This window comes from Lemur catta, chromosome 23 (genome assembly GCF_020740605.2).
Source record: "Lemur catta isolate mLemCat1 chromosome 23, mLemCat1.pri, whole genome shotgun sequence".
NCBI classification, from domain to species: domain Eukaryota; kingdom Metazoa; phylum Chordata; class Mammalia; order Primates; family Lemuridae; genus Lemur; species Lemur catta.
In genome coordinates this window covers 21,230,104-21,246,449 of record NC_059150.1, presented here as the reverse complement: position 1 = coordinate 21,246,449, position 16,346 = coordinate 21,230,104, and the positions used below count along the sequence as shown (strand labels likewise).

At 35.7% G+C, this 16,346-nt stretch overlaps 1 protein-coding gene across 1 annotated transcript in view; it reads right to left on the bottom strand.

Annotated features, from left to right (window-relative positions):
* Window positions 1-16,346, bottom strand: part of HMCN1 (hemicentin 1) — a 404,331-nt gene that overhangs the window by 180,316 nt on the left and 207,669 nt on the right. Inside the window, exons 16-22 of the mRNA XM_045536051.1 lie at window positions 13,173-13,367; window positions 10,342-10,437; window positions 8,662-8,789; window positions 7,192-7,336; window positions 4,219-4,331; window positions 2,385-2,544; window positions 1,588-1,756 (exon numbers count right to left, since the gene is read on the bottom strand). Coding sequence (XP_045392007.1) covers window positions 1,588-1,756; window positions 2,385-2,544; window positions 4,219-4,331; window positions 7,192-7,336; window positions 8,662-8,789; window positions 10,342-10,437; window positions 13,173-13,367 — 1,006 coding nt within the window. The remainder of the gene's footprint in view (window positions 1-1,587; window positions 1,757-2,384; window positions 2,545-4,218; window positions 4,332-7,191; window positions 7,337-8,661; window positions 8,790-10,341; window positions 10,438-13,172; window positions 13,368-16,346) is intronic.

Here is a 16,346-nt window from a genome sequence, read left to right as displayed (position 1 = left end):
TCGATACTCCCCTTTGAAGAACAATTTAGCAATGTCTGCAAAGCTGGAAATAGGAATTTGTTGTGACCATAAATTGTAGTTCTAGGTTTAGGTCCTAAAGAAAATAAGAAACTCATGCATGTGTATACAAAAATGACATACAAAAAGATAGTCGCTTGTAAAAAAAGAAGGAAGGAAGAAAGAAAAAGAGAGAAAGAATAAACAAACTAGAATGTCCACAAATAGGGACTTGCTTGTAAAAAAGAAGGAAGATTTGCTTGTAAAAAAGAAGGAAGAAAGAAAGGAAAAGAGAGAAAGAATAAACAAACTAGAATGTCCACAAATAGGGAATGGGAAAATAAAATGTAGAATATGCCTGCAGTAGTCAAAAAAGAATAAACTGAATCTATATGTATAATAGACAAATGTTGACTTAACAAAGCAAGTAGTAAAATAATAATATACTATATGTTACAATGGCAAATTGAAAACAGAAACACAGAACAAAATTAAAAACACAGAAAACCATTTTCTATACTGTTAAAGAATGTATGTATAGGATGTATACCAAGTTTGTGGCAGCGTTTGCTCCAAAAGAAATTGTGATTGGGAAAAGAACAAATAGAAATTTAATTTTATCTGTAATATTGGTAGTATTTTTACTCAAAATATTCCAAACAATTTTTAAAAAATAATAAAATTATGTAACTGTTTACATAATTTTAAATTATATAACTATATAATTTTTGATTATGTAATTTAAAATAATTTAATTGTTCATTATTTTCCCCACCAGCAGTAGGGAAACACTAGCAAAAATTTATACCTTCATAATTATATATCAAAAAGTCTAACAGACAGTTAATTACAGTCTAGGGATTGTGATTCTTATTCTACCTATAACTTTTGGCATGGTATTGACATAAAATAGTAACTGAGAATAGGGGATGTTAAATGTACATTATCTTATATAATCCTCTCAAGTATCATCCCCATTTTACAAATAGGAACTATGAGGTTCGGAGAGATCCCTTGGAAAATTGCCAAAAGTTTGAGGCAAGCTTAAGTGGCAGAGATAAATTTAAACTCACTACTGGATGTCAACAAAGGATATATTCTTAAAGCTCTGACATTCTTCTTGCCATGTCGCTTAGCCCATTCAGTACAATATAATGTCTTAATGGGCCTTTATTTGTATAAAGGTTTAATTAAGAAGACTTACAAAACCATCCAATGTAAGTCAAATCCTAGACATTAGAGTGTCTATTGTGTTTTATTGCCCCTATGGGATTAATGAATTCTGTGTGTGCTATACACATTGAGCAAACGAGAAGCTACATACAAGTCTGTACCATTTTAATCACTACCTTATAAAATGTACCAGTGGGAAATTATGGCAAAGCTGAATGTTAGCATTTCTGACATTAAAGATGTCAGAAGCATGATTTAGAAGTTATATACAGTTTCTGTAGGCTCAGATGCACATGTGAATTACCTCAAATTGAAACGTTATTTTTTGAGACATTTGAGAACCTGAACAGGCACAGCCATCTGTCTTAAGAAGTTGGGTCTGTTTTTGTGCGTTGTGATTCCTCCCAGATCTCCTACCTTGGAGAGAACGGAGAGATGAGCTGGGTTTCTTTGGCCCAGGTAATTATGGGTGGGGGTAAGCTCTTCACTTCACACGGAAGTGTCACCTCTTCCCCGGCCAGGACAGAGATCTCGACAGGCTTATCCTGGGACAGTCCTCGTTGGTCTCCAAACACTCTGGGCCTTACTAAAATAAACACATGTTTTGGAAGGGAAATAGTACACTGAATACAAAACAGAGTTTAATTTACATTAAAATGTGGACGACTAATGTCCTTGAATAATTTATAAAAAGATGCTGTTTATTCCAAAGTTTCAGGGCTTATCTAAAACGATCCATTAATACTTTTATTGTGAGAGCTAAAAGTGAAATGACAAAAAGTTTCCTTTCTCAACAATTCCTGTCAGAACACAATCAAGAGCTCAGTTGAAATTTCCTTTTAGAGTCTACCATCTATAAAAGTAACCCCTCAAGGCAGAGCACTACCCAAGACATAGCTGAGGTTTGGCTTTGCTAAGAGTTTTATTTTAACTAAATGGTATTACTGAAGAGGGTTGGGTGTAATAAGCATACTTCCTGGGAAAACACCATAAAATTTTTCCAAAGAATTGTACAATTGCATTCCTTAAAATCAGAATCTGAGTAGAGGTGATTTTGGTTGGCAATAAAAAATGCATTTTTGTAAAAAATATAAACTTGGGGGAGCGATTCACTTTGGGGGTACAGCCATCTGGTAACAGTATTTGGGAAAGAACTGTGAATTTTGGCACAGACAAACAACATCAGAAAAAACCATTCCTCCACCAGCTCTCACCATAGACCGTCAGCTGCACTTTCCTTTTGGCGTAGCCAGCCGCGTTGGTGGCAGTGCAGACATACTCCCCACTCTCTTCACCTCCCGGTGACACCACATACAGACTTCCATCAGCCCCTGCGGAAAATTTAGCACTGCTCGTGGAAATCAGCTCTCCTTTCTGCAAAACACAACAAAAAAGCAAAAAGTATTTTTAAGATCGTAAAAGAATGACTTAATGTCTGGAAGAGAAAAGAGAAAGAAAACATCTCCAAGGGGGAAAAAGGCTAAATTTCAAAAATGATAATTTGAAGAAAGGTATTTTAAGAAAAATTAGACAACTAAAAATACTAGAAGTGGTATTTCTCCATGTCCCCTTTATCCCAGAGCTGTTTAAAAAGGTAGAGAATAGCAGGAATAGGAACGGATGGTACAGTGAGTGCTTATGCAACATGAGGCTCTGTTCTGGGCACTGCACTTCATGTAAATAAACTATTTTAATGCTCACAACGATTTTATGAGTAGGAACTACAGCAGCCCACTTTTTACAGCTCAGAGATGAAAGCACAGGGAGAGGCGGGTAGAGGAACTTGCTCAAAATCACACAGCCAGCTAGTGGTAGAGCTGGGATCAGAACCCCTCCATCAGGCTCTGGAGCTTAAATTGCTAACCTCTGCACTTGGCAGAACAAAGGCCAGTCTGGAAATTTTCACTTTTGCATTTTCCTTAAAATGCATTGAACTTCTACTCAATGCCAGACAGATCAGCTTCACCATTTTGAGGTTTTGTGTCCAGAATTAAAAAATGTTGACTTTTTTATTTATTTACTGATGCCAATACCAACTCCTCCATGTTTCAGAGATTTTTAAATGAACAAAACTAGACGGTATGGCAAAACACTAATAGTGCTAATTATATAAGTGCTACACTTAATTATTATGTCATCACTTTATGTTACTTTATCTACCAGATTCAAATTAATTTACAGAAAACATGCCATCTGCGTGGCTGTTCCCGGATGGAAAGGACTTCCTCAGGAAAGGGGTTTTTCCTCACTGCAAAAATAGAAGTAAAAAAACAAAACAAACAAACAAAACAATACAAGTAAAAGCTGGACAACTACATAACAGGGCTACAGAGGGGAATAAATGAGTTTGTATATGTGTCTTACAATTTTTAGTCATACATGGAATTTGTGACTGTACCGTAGAACTTTATGAAAAGGAAAATCCACATAGTCATATCACTTGGAAGGGTCCTTAAAAGAACTTTAGTGCGATCACCTGCCTGATGTTTGAATAGCATCAGCAACACAACAATGAACCCTTCTACAGCACAGCCTGTGTGCCAGGAGCTTTTCTAAGCACTTCATGTGTCTTAGCAGATTGTTTTTGACCCCTGGCCACAAGGCAAGGCCCCTCAGCCCTCAATTTCAGCGCGGCTCTGGTGGACAGCTCCACGCACTCTCAGAGTCATGCTTCATGCACTTAAGTCTCCTCTTTTCAGCCTCGGGGCCTTATCCAAAGCCCCAGAAGGCCACTCACCTGTGCACAGGTAGCCAGAAAGTGCAGGGGTGTAAACTCTTCTGGGGGCCACGTGTCCTGTATAAATGCCCCATTTCCTGTCCTTCAGAGGGATCCTTCTGAGGTACATCTATGTGGTTTCTTGGAGGCTTCCTAGCATGTTAGAGGTCATCAGCCCAGCCACAGAGGAAACCAGCTCAATGAATCCCTTTATGAACCTCCCCTCCTTCCGTGCCTCACTCCCCTGCTCTCCTGCTCAAGACTTCAGGGATAATTTCCAAGTGAACTTCACACTCTGCATTTCAAGAAATATGATTAGATATATCGCTTACCTTGGACCAGACAATAGAGGGCTTGGGAATTCCACTTGCTTTGCAGGGTAAAGTTACTGGAATGCCTTCAATCGTACTGAGTATCTGCTGCCCGTGCTGGATGGTTGGCAGAACTGGAAAGGGAAGCAGGATTCAGAATCTGAGCACGTGTTCTTCCATTTAGCATCATATATTTGAAGTTGGACATTTTCAGTATATATTTAATGTTTGTGAAGATTAAAAATCATTTAACATTTTCTGATAGAAAGGTAGGGAGTATGTAAGGGAATATGCCAAACAAAGAAAATATGATAGTTATGATCTGGAATATTTAATAAAAGCTTAAAATCAAGCAGTAAGTGATGTCTAATAAGCTGACCTTTCTAACAAAAATAGGAGAGGACTGAAGAAAATTATTTTTTCCTGGAAACCCAAGATAGAATTATGACCTAAGAATAACATATTTACACATATCTTCGATCATTGTCCATTCCCCATTAAGCTACAGCGAGCTGACTTAAGCCCACCTCACAGAAATGGGCTGTTTAATCACTACCTATTAAATATTTGTCTGTATACACAAATCACTTAGCAAGCTGCTAAATTTAACTTAGATAAAAAGATTTGTTTTCTGAAAAAGAATTCAACAGTAAAACTTGAGAGACTCTAGGAGTTTACATTTAAAAGACTAAAATACAGATTCTAAGTCAGTATTTTTCAGTAAGAGGAATAATATACTTTTGACTTCAGAAAGCAACTAAAGAATTAACATTATATGAGTAGAAATAAGAGGAAAAGGATTAATGTTAGATCACTCAATTCTGTGTATATCACAATTAATCAAATAATGATTTTTGTTAAAGAATCTTCCATACATGAAAGTTCCTAATAGAGTGCAAGGAAGACAATAAAAGCCCAATATATACCAGGCATTTCCTATCCATCTTCTGGAAAGATGAGACTGGAACTGCTCCCAGGAGTTCAATCACTCATCATGTCTTTTGCTTAAAATCAATTTTTTCCAGAATTATCATAACTACCCTGGAGTAGAAGTTTGCTAGACAAGAGATATCAGAAACCTCAGTGCAAAAAAATTCCCTGAGAGGCTTAGATTAGATATGCTGCATACTCATATTTTCCTATGGCTGCGCTTATTCTTTAGATAATTTCTTCTTAAAGAATTGGCAGCAAATCCCCCTCCCTAAATAAGAATTCCAGGCTACTCTCGAAAGCAAGAAATTTAATTTTCAGAATCATCATGGAATACTCAACTTTCAACTACGCTGTCAATTTATGGCCACATGGAATAAGTCATTTCCTTAAATGCCTATTGAGTTTGACAGCAATATAGAAAAGTGGCAAATTTAGGCAACAGTTCTGAAATCTGATGAGATTTGGATATGGAAGATAAATTTCTTTCCAGATTGTCAATCTGCGTAAACCAATATGACAATTGAACTGCTTTGTCATTTTAGTTGGCACTTATACTTGCATTCATTCATTCATTCTTTAAGAATTTGTTGAGAGCCTTCGGTGACTATTCTCAGAAGTGGAGAGGCAGAATGATGAACGAGCAGCCCTGCTAAGTAACACGAATATGGAGGCATGGAGAAGCTACGACGCAGCATCACATCCATCTGCCATGTGGCTCCCGGGTTTAGTTGGTGCCAAATGGCTGGGTTGAGTTTTTTTTTAATTAGCTGCTCATTTTGGACAATGATGGATCAATAAATGCTATGCAGTGACCTCTTAATTTTTAATTATTAAAACTTCTTGCATCATGATAAACCATATCCTTGCTTTGTCTGTCTTTTCAACCCTCAGATCTGGCAGATATCATAACTAGTGCTGTCACTCTTTCACCCAAGTGAAAATTTGACCTCAGAATCCTTCTCAACACAATATTCCAAGCAGTCACTGGAAGCCAAAAGGATATGACATGAGGGTATTCCCATACTAGATTCTCAAACCATTCCAAAAGCACTGTCTGGGAAATCTATGGTCCAGTCTTCTTGAAAAATAGTTACACAACCATATCTTAAATCTGGAAGTTTAGTGTTGTTTCAGTATTTCTTCAAAATAATACTTCTCCAAGAATACCTAAGGTCATGTTGGTGGAGACTTAGTATAAAACTGAGAGAGGTGAGAGAGGCTTTTTAAAATAAGAAGCAGGCATAAAAAAGAAGGTGGTCTGCATTCATTGAAATTGTCAACATACCAAACAAAATTTGAAAACTACTGGGTTCTCCAATTTGTGTTCTAAATAAAGAATGAATCAACTACTAAAAATAAGTGTTTTGTGCTACTTTCTTCTCTAAAATATTCATCCCTGTACACAAAACTATTTTTAATACTACATTTTTTAGAAAGCAATGTTGCAAAGTCTTTAAAGGAAATAGACACAAAAGTTACGATAATTTCTTAAACTATGAAGCTGTCACTTATTTATTGAGATGTAAAAAGTTGGTAACTGTTAGTCATAAATGGAAAAAGATAGTTTCTGGATTTTCTTCCTTGTGACCTTTAAGTTATTTAACATGAAAGAAGATTGTTTGGAGCACATGAGATGACCTTTAGAAAAGCTTAGGTCATTTCTAGCTCACACACAAAGGGGTCATTAGTAAGGACATGCCTGTTGCACAATCCAAAAAGAAAAGGCAATTTGGATGGTATAATAAGTTCAGCTTGCCTGAAATTAAAATGCATTTTTAAACATAATTCTTTGAGAACTGAGTTCACTTTTATCAATTAAGAAACCACTTACAAAAGCCCTTGGCCAGACTCAGCTGGCGACTCCCAAGAATGTCTTTTTGTGTACACAGGAAAGGGAAATCTGGAAACAACATTAACAATGTAGATATTGTTCAGGAAATAAAAAATAAAAAGTAGGGGAGATATTTATTTGTAATTAGAGGAACAGAGTTATTTGATTAAAATATATGAACACAACTTTGAACACGGTTTGGAAACAATTACATTGGGTGTGTCTCTTACCATGCACGACAACAGAGGTAGTTTTGTTATTGGTTCCAGCAACATTACTGGCCACACAAGTATATTCGCCGCCATCCTGAAGCTGAACTCTTTCAATATGGAGGCTCCCATCGCTGCGCACAGTGATGTAAGGATTTTGGACCAACTTAAAGGAAAAAAAAATGGTCATTTTTAATTTAAAGAGGCAAGGATTTGTCTGAGCCAAAACTGGATCTGCTTTTTTTCCAACTGAGTTATTAAATGTCTTATAAAATAACAAAATATTTTAATGCTCTTAAGTGGAAAATGATGAGCATTAACTGTTACCAAGAGTCTATCAATTGTATTTAACCCTCATACAACTCTAAAAATTATACCTACTAATATTTATCAGACAGTTTTACGCATGCTACAAAAAGGAAAGAAATAGGCACCACTTGTTTAATGTTTTTGTAAATTGTGTCATCACTCAGGACTCAAATTTCACTCATAATTTTTACTTTTGGCAGAAACAGTTCTTTTTCAAGAAGACTGTATTACCATGAGCAAGCCATTTTATATTTTTATTTTTGGACATAGGCACTTATTCGAGCCAAGGGAGAATGACTTAATCTCAATACCCACCCTTGCCAGGTGACAGGTGCAAACATTAGCAGACAATATATGGTATAGGAATTGTGTCAGAGAAAGCTGGTAGTATTTTCAGTTGAGAATGATTACCTCTAAATCTGTATCATTTATGCATATTGCATATAGGATACTTTAGTGCTCAAATAGTATCATCCTATAAGGGCACTTATTTCATAAGTGAGGTATACTAATTTTTCTCAGGTTTTTATGCAAATATGAATGATTTTACAACTTCTTACATGGAGTCAATTCACTTCTAATCAGCACATCAAGAAGAGAGTGAATCTCAATACTCTGGAAAATTAATGGAAAAATGTTCTAAAGTAGATTACATGTTTATAGAAAACACTTCATAGAACTGAAAAAACTTTTCACATCCTTTCATAATCAAAAGTCATACACTGAAAAACAATGATAATGACATAGATATACTTTTAAAATAGTTTCACAATAAAAGATATAATGTTTGAAGTTAGTAAGAATAAAGATTAATATATAAAATGGATGAATTTTATGAGAATATTAGCATTTCATAAAGTACCGCAAAGAAGGGTATAAAAATATTAAATGATATGAAAATAGCTTAATACTCGCTTAAGTTTTTACATATTCTGAAAGGAGTTTATTAATGACCTGAATCTCATGTGAAATTATGAAAATTATAACACTAATTATTTCTCCATCTTATTAATCCCAAAATAATATAAATGACATAAACATGTTAATAATCAAGAAAAGCTTTGGTACACTTACAAAATATATTCCTGTTTGTTTATTAAATTGATATTTCAGTGGTTGGAATACATTATTTCGTACTCAAAAAACTTAGGAATGTGAATGCATGCATTCAAGTGTTTTTACCATAGCTGAATTCTTAATCCACCGACGTTCTGGAATGGGATTTCCAGCCAATAGAGTACAAGGCAAAGTAAGTGGCTGTCCTTCAATAACATTGGCCACTGAAGGGCTGATTCCAATAAGTGGAGCAACTAAATCAGAGAGAGCACAGGCATTTTCAACTCTCTTCCACCCAAAAGGAAGGCAAACTGTTTTACAGGCCAAAAGGACTCCTACTTATGCTACAAAAATTTGAATTTTCAGAAATAAAATTTTTAAATGAAAATGGGTATGAATCTGAATGTAAAGATAAAATATCCTTCTAAGTAGTAGGAATGGCAAAAAGGATAGGTAAAACAGTAGCACAGAAGTAAGGAAAGTAAAAGAAAGAATGTGTATGGTGTGCATGGCCAGAAATGTCAAGCCAAGAATTTGCAGTGTATTCAGTAGACAAATGGACAGTGGCTGAAAGCATTTATAAATGGAAAAGTGGAATTATCAGAACCAACTTTGGGGGAAATATTAATCTGAAAACTGTAAATAGACTGGAAGGACTGGGATCAGTAAGGAAGCTGTTGGAATAGTGCCAGCAAATAAAACGAGGTAGATTCTCTTAGATGGAATGGTAAAGAAGCACTGGAAATAAGCCCTTTTCTAGAAATTAACGAATAAGTTTAACATAAATGAAAGCAAAATACCTAGAAGATTTTACTCAGAAAATTTAAGCATATATAGATGAATGAAGGGAAACACATAAAAAAATTTGAAAAAGTGTATTAATGAGAAACATAGACTGTCAGATTTAAAAATCACATTAAATGCTGTAATAATTTAAGCAGTGGACCAGGTACGGCAGCTCATGCCTGTAATCCTAGCACTCTGAGAGGCTGAGGTGGGAGGATCCCCTGAGGTCAGGAGTTCAAGATCAGCCTGAGCAAGACTGAGATATCTACATATCTACTAAAGATAGAAAAAGGTAGTGAGGTGCCGCGGTGCATGTCTGTATTTCCCAGCTACTTTGGAGAACTGAGGCAGGAGGATCATTTGAGCCTAGAAATTTGAGGTTGCAGTGAGCTATGATGATGCCACTGCACTCTAGCCTGGTGACAGAGTGGGACTCTGTCTAAAATAAAATAAAATAAAATTAAATTAAATTAAAATAAAATCACTTAAACAATGTAGTACTACTGCAGAAATAGAATTCCAAGGACTAGACACAGGAATCTAAACTTAGCTCATGATCAAATGGGTATTTTGATAAGTGGCAGGAGCATAATCAATAAAAGATATTGAATCAAATGTCTCACCACTTGGTAATAAACAATATTATATTTTTACTTCATATCATACATATGAATAATTCCATTTTGACTAAAATGATAAGTGTATAAAAGGAAGCAGAAAAGAACTCCACCACTCAAATATGTGTGTGTCTGTGTGGGTATTCATATTTAGAGTTAAATCAGTTCATTTAAATTGATCTTCATTTTTTCAAATGGAAGACAAAGAGGTTAGAGCAGATGATCTCTCTAAGGTTATTTTCAGATCTAACATTCTAAGAAATATGAAATGTAGGGGAGGGAAAACTAGTCTAGTAATCAGGTATATCTTTGTTTTCTTACGTGGCACAGGCGAGAGAGGATGTAGTAAAAGAAATCTGATGATTTTAAAGAGTGTGGTATGTAGACGCTTAATTGATCTTACCGAGTCCTGTCACTGTTATCGTCGTCTCTGACTGGATCTTTCCAAACTGGTTTTCTGCTTCACAAATATAGGTTCCTTTATCACTTGCCCATAAGTCTAAAAAGAAGAACTCATTGATTCATTCAATACCATCTACGGAGCATTAACTATGTGCCAAACAGTACCGAGATCTGTGCATGGAAATTATGACATTGCCTTCTGGTAGTTCCCATTCTAGGGGAGGAGACACACACAGAAACCAGCCATCATACCACAGTGGGAAGAAGCTAAAACAGGAATTTCAAACAATGAGCTGTGGAAGCACAGAGACAAGAGTGATTGATCGCATACAGCGGAGTTAGAGAAGGAGCCACACCGGAGGGAGTATCTGAGCTACACCTCAGAATAGAGGACTGGGGAGAATAGAGAAAGCATAGTTCAAACCTAAAAAGTTACAAAGGCAAAAGCATGACTTGAAAAATCATGGTCTGTTCAAAGGATGGACACCAATGGACACTGCACCACCGCCCTGAAGGCATTCTGGAAGTCTGCGGGAGGGATTTTCTTAGCTGGCATTTAGTGGGAAAACACTGGAATTATCCCAAGTCCAGCAGGATTTTTGAAGTTTCCAGCTAGAAATTTATGGATTTGATAACTTTGTTTATAATTACATGAGACTATAACCTAATTCTGTGTACGTAGAAGGACTTCGACAATAATTATCCACCATTTTAGAAAATCGCTTCACCAGCTTGGAGTTTTTGAGTCATCGATCCTATGCTCCTGTATCAGTCTGCTGGTCTGAGCTATCGAATTCATGTGATGCTACATAAACATGTAGGCCTATTGAGCAGATAATGCCAGGGCATTTATGTATTGAAATACATATAATTTTAATTTAAATTACTTTCCCTTATTTTTCTTTGCACTACATTTTAGAATTAAAATATTTTTTATTATTTTAGATCAAATATATAGAATTTTTTCAAGATAATAAAAGGGTATTACAAAACATTTGTAATTAAAGATGTTCCGGGGCAATCAGGATGGGGACCACTGAGTTACAAGTCGTGTCAGTACCTCCTTCAGTCAGGAGACTGAAGTTGAAGAGGTGAGCTGGTGCCTCCTAGAGAGTGTGGTTTTGTCTTATGAGCAGTAGGGAAGGCAAGAGAAGATTTTAAGTAGGGGAATGATTGTAATGTTATAAATATCTTAACTAAAAAAAGCAGTTAATCTATTCATAAGTTTTGAACAGAGAAAAATGCAGCTTTCAATTATGAATACCTCCATACTATCTCAGATAAAGAACAATGACAAAGTTTCTACTCCTCTGTTAACCATATGCATCTAACTGCCTAACTGCATCTGGCAAATTCAGGTGGTGTCTACTCTAAATAGTAATAAACATTTATTTAAAAAGGGAAATTCAGGAAATCACCCAGATTATAAGTCATACATTAGTTCTAACCAAGATATTTTCCATATTACCAATTCTTAGACTAATTTGTGTAGAAATACAACATCTACTAAGAACTAAGTTTCTTGTTTTTTATTTCAGAATATTACTTCTGTACAAATGTTTGGTTACATATATTGCCTTTGCCCCACCCAAGTCAGAGCTAGAACTAAGTTTCTAATCCAATTTCCTTCCAGACAATTTAATTTATACAATTGGGCAACTGTTCCTCAATATATTGGCCTCTTTTATCCTTTCTTTTCTTTCAGCTCCTCTAATCAATATGTTTTCAGGTATCTTTTTCCCTGCTCTGGGCTATTTCTCATCCCTACCATCACTCTACCTGTGTAACTATTTGAACCTTCCAATTTTTCCTTTCTTTCATCTCTCCTCCTCCCTTGAAGAGGCATCGTTCTGAAACGGAACTTTCCATGTATCTGCCTATGAAACTTGGAGGGAGACTCTAGTTTTTACATCATCGTCAAGTGCATTTCTTCACCTGGACATTTCAGGTCCTGCAAAATCTAACCCAATCTGAGCTGTACTTCCCAGTAGCTACTTTTGTGGCCATCTGCTCAGATGATAGATTGCAAAATACTTGAGGGACGGACCCTATATTTGACCTCTGTCTTCACTCCAGAGCCTAGCACAGAGCTAAATACTGAAAAACTTGTTTTTAGACAGCTTAATTTATATCTGAAAGTTTAAGTGGCCAATGTACATTTAATATTGTAAATAAACTTGGAAATCACTAATTGGAGGCTTTCTGCAAAATATTCCAAAGATACAATTAGTTTTAAAAAACCACTTAATGATCTGAATGTGTTTCCTCCTCTGGTACCACCATGTAAATATTCTTAATGTTATCTGAAAAAATCCAAAGTGTTTTCAAGTATCGGAATGCTGAATAGCTTATAGTTAAAATTTTTGGATGATGGAGTGTCTGATCTTTTTTGGGGGAAAGGGGATATTTTGCTTCAGGCAGTTATAGATTTTAATCAAGGAGTTACCACAGCACCCTTATGCATGTCATTATGTACTGCTAGGCAAAAAGAAATATCTGAAGTTTACCTTTCTATACAACAACTATTACAAGAATCAGTGAAATGTGAACACAGGTCACATTATTTGCAATAAGAAGCAGTAAGGTGTGAAGAAGTCACATTGCTTCACAAGCCCTTATGACAAATTAATGAGATACATATGAATAAAATATAACTCATTTATGCCAATTCCTAAGAATAAAAAGTTAGTACTATCTCAAAGTGAAATGCAACAAACACAAAACGTGTTGGCAAGATTAATCCATGATTTTAAATAGCAATACCTACGTATAAAACATGAAAGTATAATATAAATGTACACATTTGTATAAAATATATTTCCTTCAACCTACTTAAAATAAAGAGAGCTCCTGTTCTTAGTTGGCTGATGGAACTAACTGAGAAAGGTCTTGAGAAAATCGGCATGTTGTCCAATCGTCGCCATCTGATCTTTGGTTCTGGATATCCCTGAACATAACAAGGTAATGTCACATTTGAGCCAATTTCCATAGAAATATCAGCAGGTTCCTGTATGAAAACTGGAGGTGCTGGAAGACATTAAAAACCACAAAATGTCGTTGGTATAGTATGCAGGCATATTCAATATAAACTGAATTGTTAAACATTCAACAGATTGAATTTGAATCAAATCATTGTTCATATAATATTGTAAATTTACCCTGTAGGTATTACTGTACTATGTAGAAATAGAAGTTGCTTTTTTTCTGCTTTACAAATGAATAGACACCTTAGAAGTTCAACCATTTCTTTAATATAGATGATTTTTTAAAGGAGCAGGAATTTAAATCAAGAGTATCTTAAATAAAGAAAATCTTTCATTCTAGAAATTTGTTTTCAATTTTAGTTTGTGTCATACTACTCAAACCTTAAGACTACTTTATAAATAAGTTGGCCTTGAAATGAAATAATTTTGACATTTTCCACAACTTACTCACCTTGGCTGGATTTTTAAATGAACTTAATTGATAACGGAGTTCATTCTTCAATAATCATTATATAACAAGCTAATAGTATTTACTCTGAAATTGTGTCCTCGCTCAATATCACATTCTTGCTTCTCATATCTTCCACATTTTTTGAATTAGAGAAATTTAAGTTTGTGAATCAGTAATACAAAAAAGGAACAGAATATAGTACTTGATGAAGGGAGAATAGTGAGTGCTTAACATCTCAGACAGAGTTAAGAAATGATTCAGAAACCATAAAAGTTTTAGAGAAGAAAGATATGGATAGCCACATAATTTAAGTAACCAGACAGAGTTCCTTCCTTAAGGAGGAAGAGGTAGAAATACATCACAAGCACAGCTTGGAAAACCAGGAATGCAATACAGGGAGGAAGCTGTCAGCAAGCCCAAATAGATGAGGCTCTCAATGTGTCCCAGGAACTTGTGAGTAATGATGTTTGAGGCATCAGCCAAAGAGAAATACATAGGGTACCACTGGAGGCAATGGATGAAACCTGCCCATATAAAACTCTAAGAGAAGGTACCCTAAGTTGGGCTGCTTGATAAAGTCAAGGTTAAATCTTGGTTAGAAATGACGACAACTGCCACTTACAGAGTGAGAAATTATGTTAAGTGCTTTCGATTAGTTATCTCATTTAATCTTCACAATATCCCTATGAGATATGTACGATTATTACTCTGATGTTGCAGATGAAGAAACTGAAGCACAGATAGTTGATTTGCTAAGTGTCACATAGAGTTGAGTGGTGGAGCTAGGATTAAACACTAGGTCAATCCAACTTCAAAGCCACAATTCTCTGTCATCTTATTAACCTCCCCTTCTCTATGGCTTCTAATAACTACTCATAGTTATACTATTTAGCAGACTGCAGAGATCACTTCTTTCCTTCTCATGGGAATTCTGGAGCTTGGATAGACAGTTGTCTCCTAAGCAGCATTAGTGCTTTTTTAGCTGAGGTCAAAGAACTCCCTCTAGTTTTGCAGCCTCATCTCCTATTATTTCTCTATGCAAATTCTTCTCTCTGAGTAAGCAGCACCCCTTGTTCTTCTCCAAACAGGGACTGGCTTTTCTCATATCAGTACCTGTATTCTTACCATCCCCTTCAAATGCAATGTCTGCTGTTGATCTCTGGCTGTTAAAATACTGACAGTCCTTTAATCTGGTTCAAAAGGGCCTTCCTCCATGATGCCATCTTTTACCATCGGAGATGGACATCATTTTTTTCCTCTCTGAAGTTTCAGAGAACTTGCTCTCTACCATTCTCATGGCAATTGCCACATTCAGCCACATTATTAGACTATAAATTTGTTTTGTTTCCTAGAGACTTTATATTTGCAACTGTATTTTCATCTTTTACAGCAGCTAACAGAGTACCTTGTGTATTATTCATGGCTACTACATTTTTGTGAATGAATTATTATGAATTATTGAATCAGTATGAAAACATTTCAGTAATAACCCAGTCTGTGTGTGTGTTTGTGTGTGTATATGCATACATGCATATGATGGTGAGAACGTTGACCCAGTACATTTGAACTTTCACTTTTGAAAGAAACATGGCAATTTCAGAAGCCTTCATTTCTTTATGGAGCCTAAACAAAATTAAATTAAATATCACAATTGAACGGTATGTTTTTAAAAAGTAGTGTCTCTGGGTTTAGAGTCTTAATTCATCTATATGGGAATTTGACTTGTAAAAATAATAGGCAAAGTGAACATATTTTAACAATAGTTTGTAAAGTAGCTTATAGTTTGCTTACCTGAAGTCTCTAAGACCTAGTTACTTTTCTCTGGATAAATGAAAGTCATTTATTCTAGAGCAGGTAGCTTTTCTGAAAAATGGAGCTTAAGTTTAAAGAATGTGTTAGGCTCAGAGTACGAGCAGGTGAATGTGGTGATGGACAGAAAATAAATTCCAGAACAGCAAAAAGATATGCAGAAGGCTGGGATCTACCAAGTACTTGGAAGAAAACCCAGTTTACTGACACATCAGAATATTGGCATTAGTGAAAATGAAGACAAATTTGAATTTTCAGAACTAAGAAAGCCAAGAACAAAAAAGGATAAGCAAATCTCAAGTTGTGCCAATAAAACTCAATTAAAGCAGGAGAAATCATCCGTTGTGAAGCAGCTTTGGGAACCACATCCAGGCACAAGACAAGCACAAGGTCAAGGAATATATGTACTTGTATCAGAAAACAAGGCAAATGAGAACACCAGGCACTAGGTAAGCAGCCAAGACAGCATCAATGACAAGCAAACCTCAAAAATGAAGCAACTCTTAGCTCAGCCAAGAAGCTTTTTAAACACTTCCTACTCCTGAGTGAGGCCAACACAAACTCCAAGTGAATTACACTGGGTGGATGGTAAACAGATTAATGAGACTGGGGAAAGAAGACCAGTGCAGTACAGCGCATGATGCTTGTACAGAAGAGGCTGCTTCATTAGAAAGGTGAACATGCCCACTAAGTGCTTTCAAATGGCAGTTCTACTATTGCTCTGTCTGTAGGCTTGGGAAGTTATTATTATTTTGGGGGGAA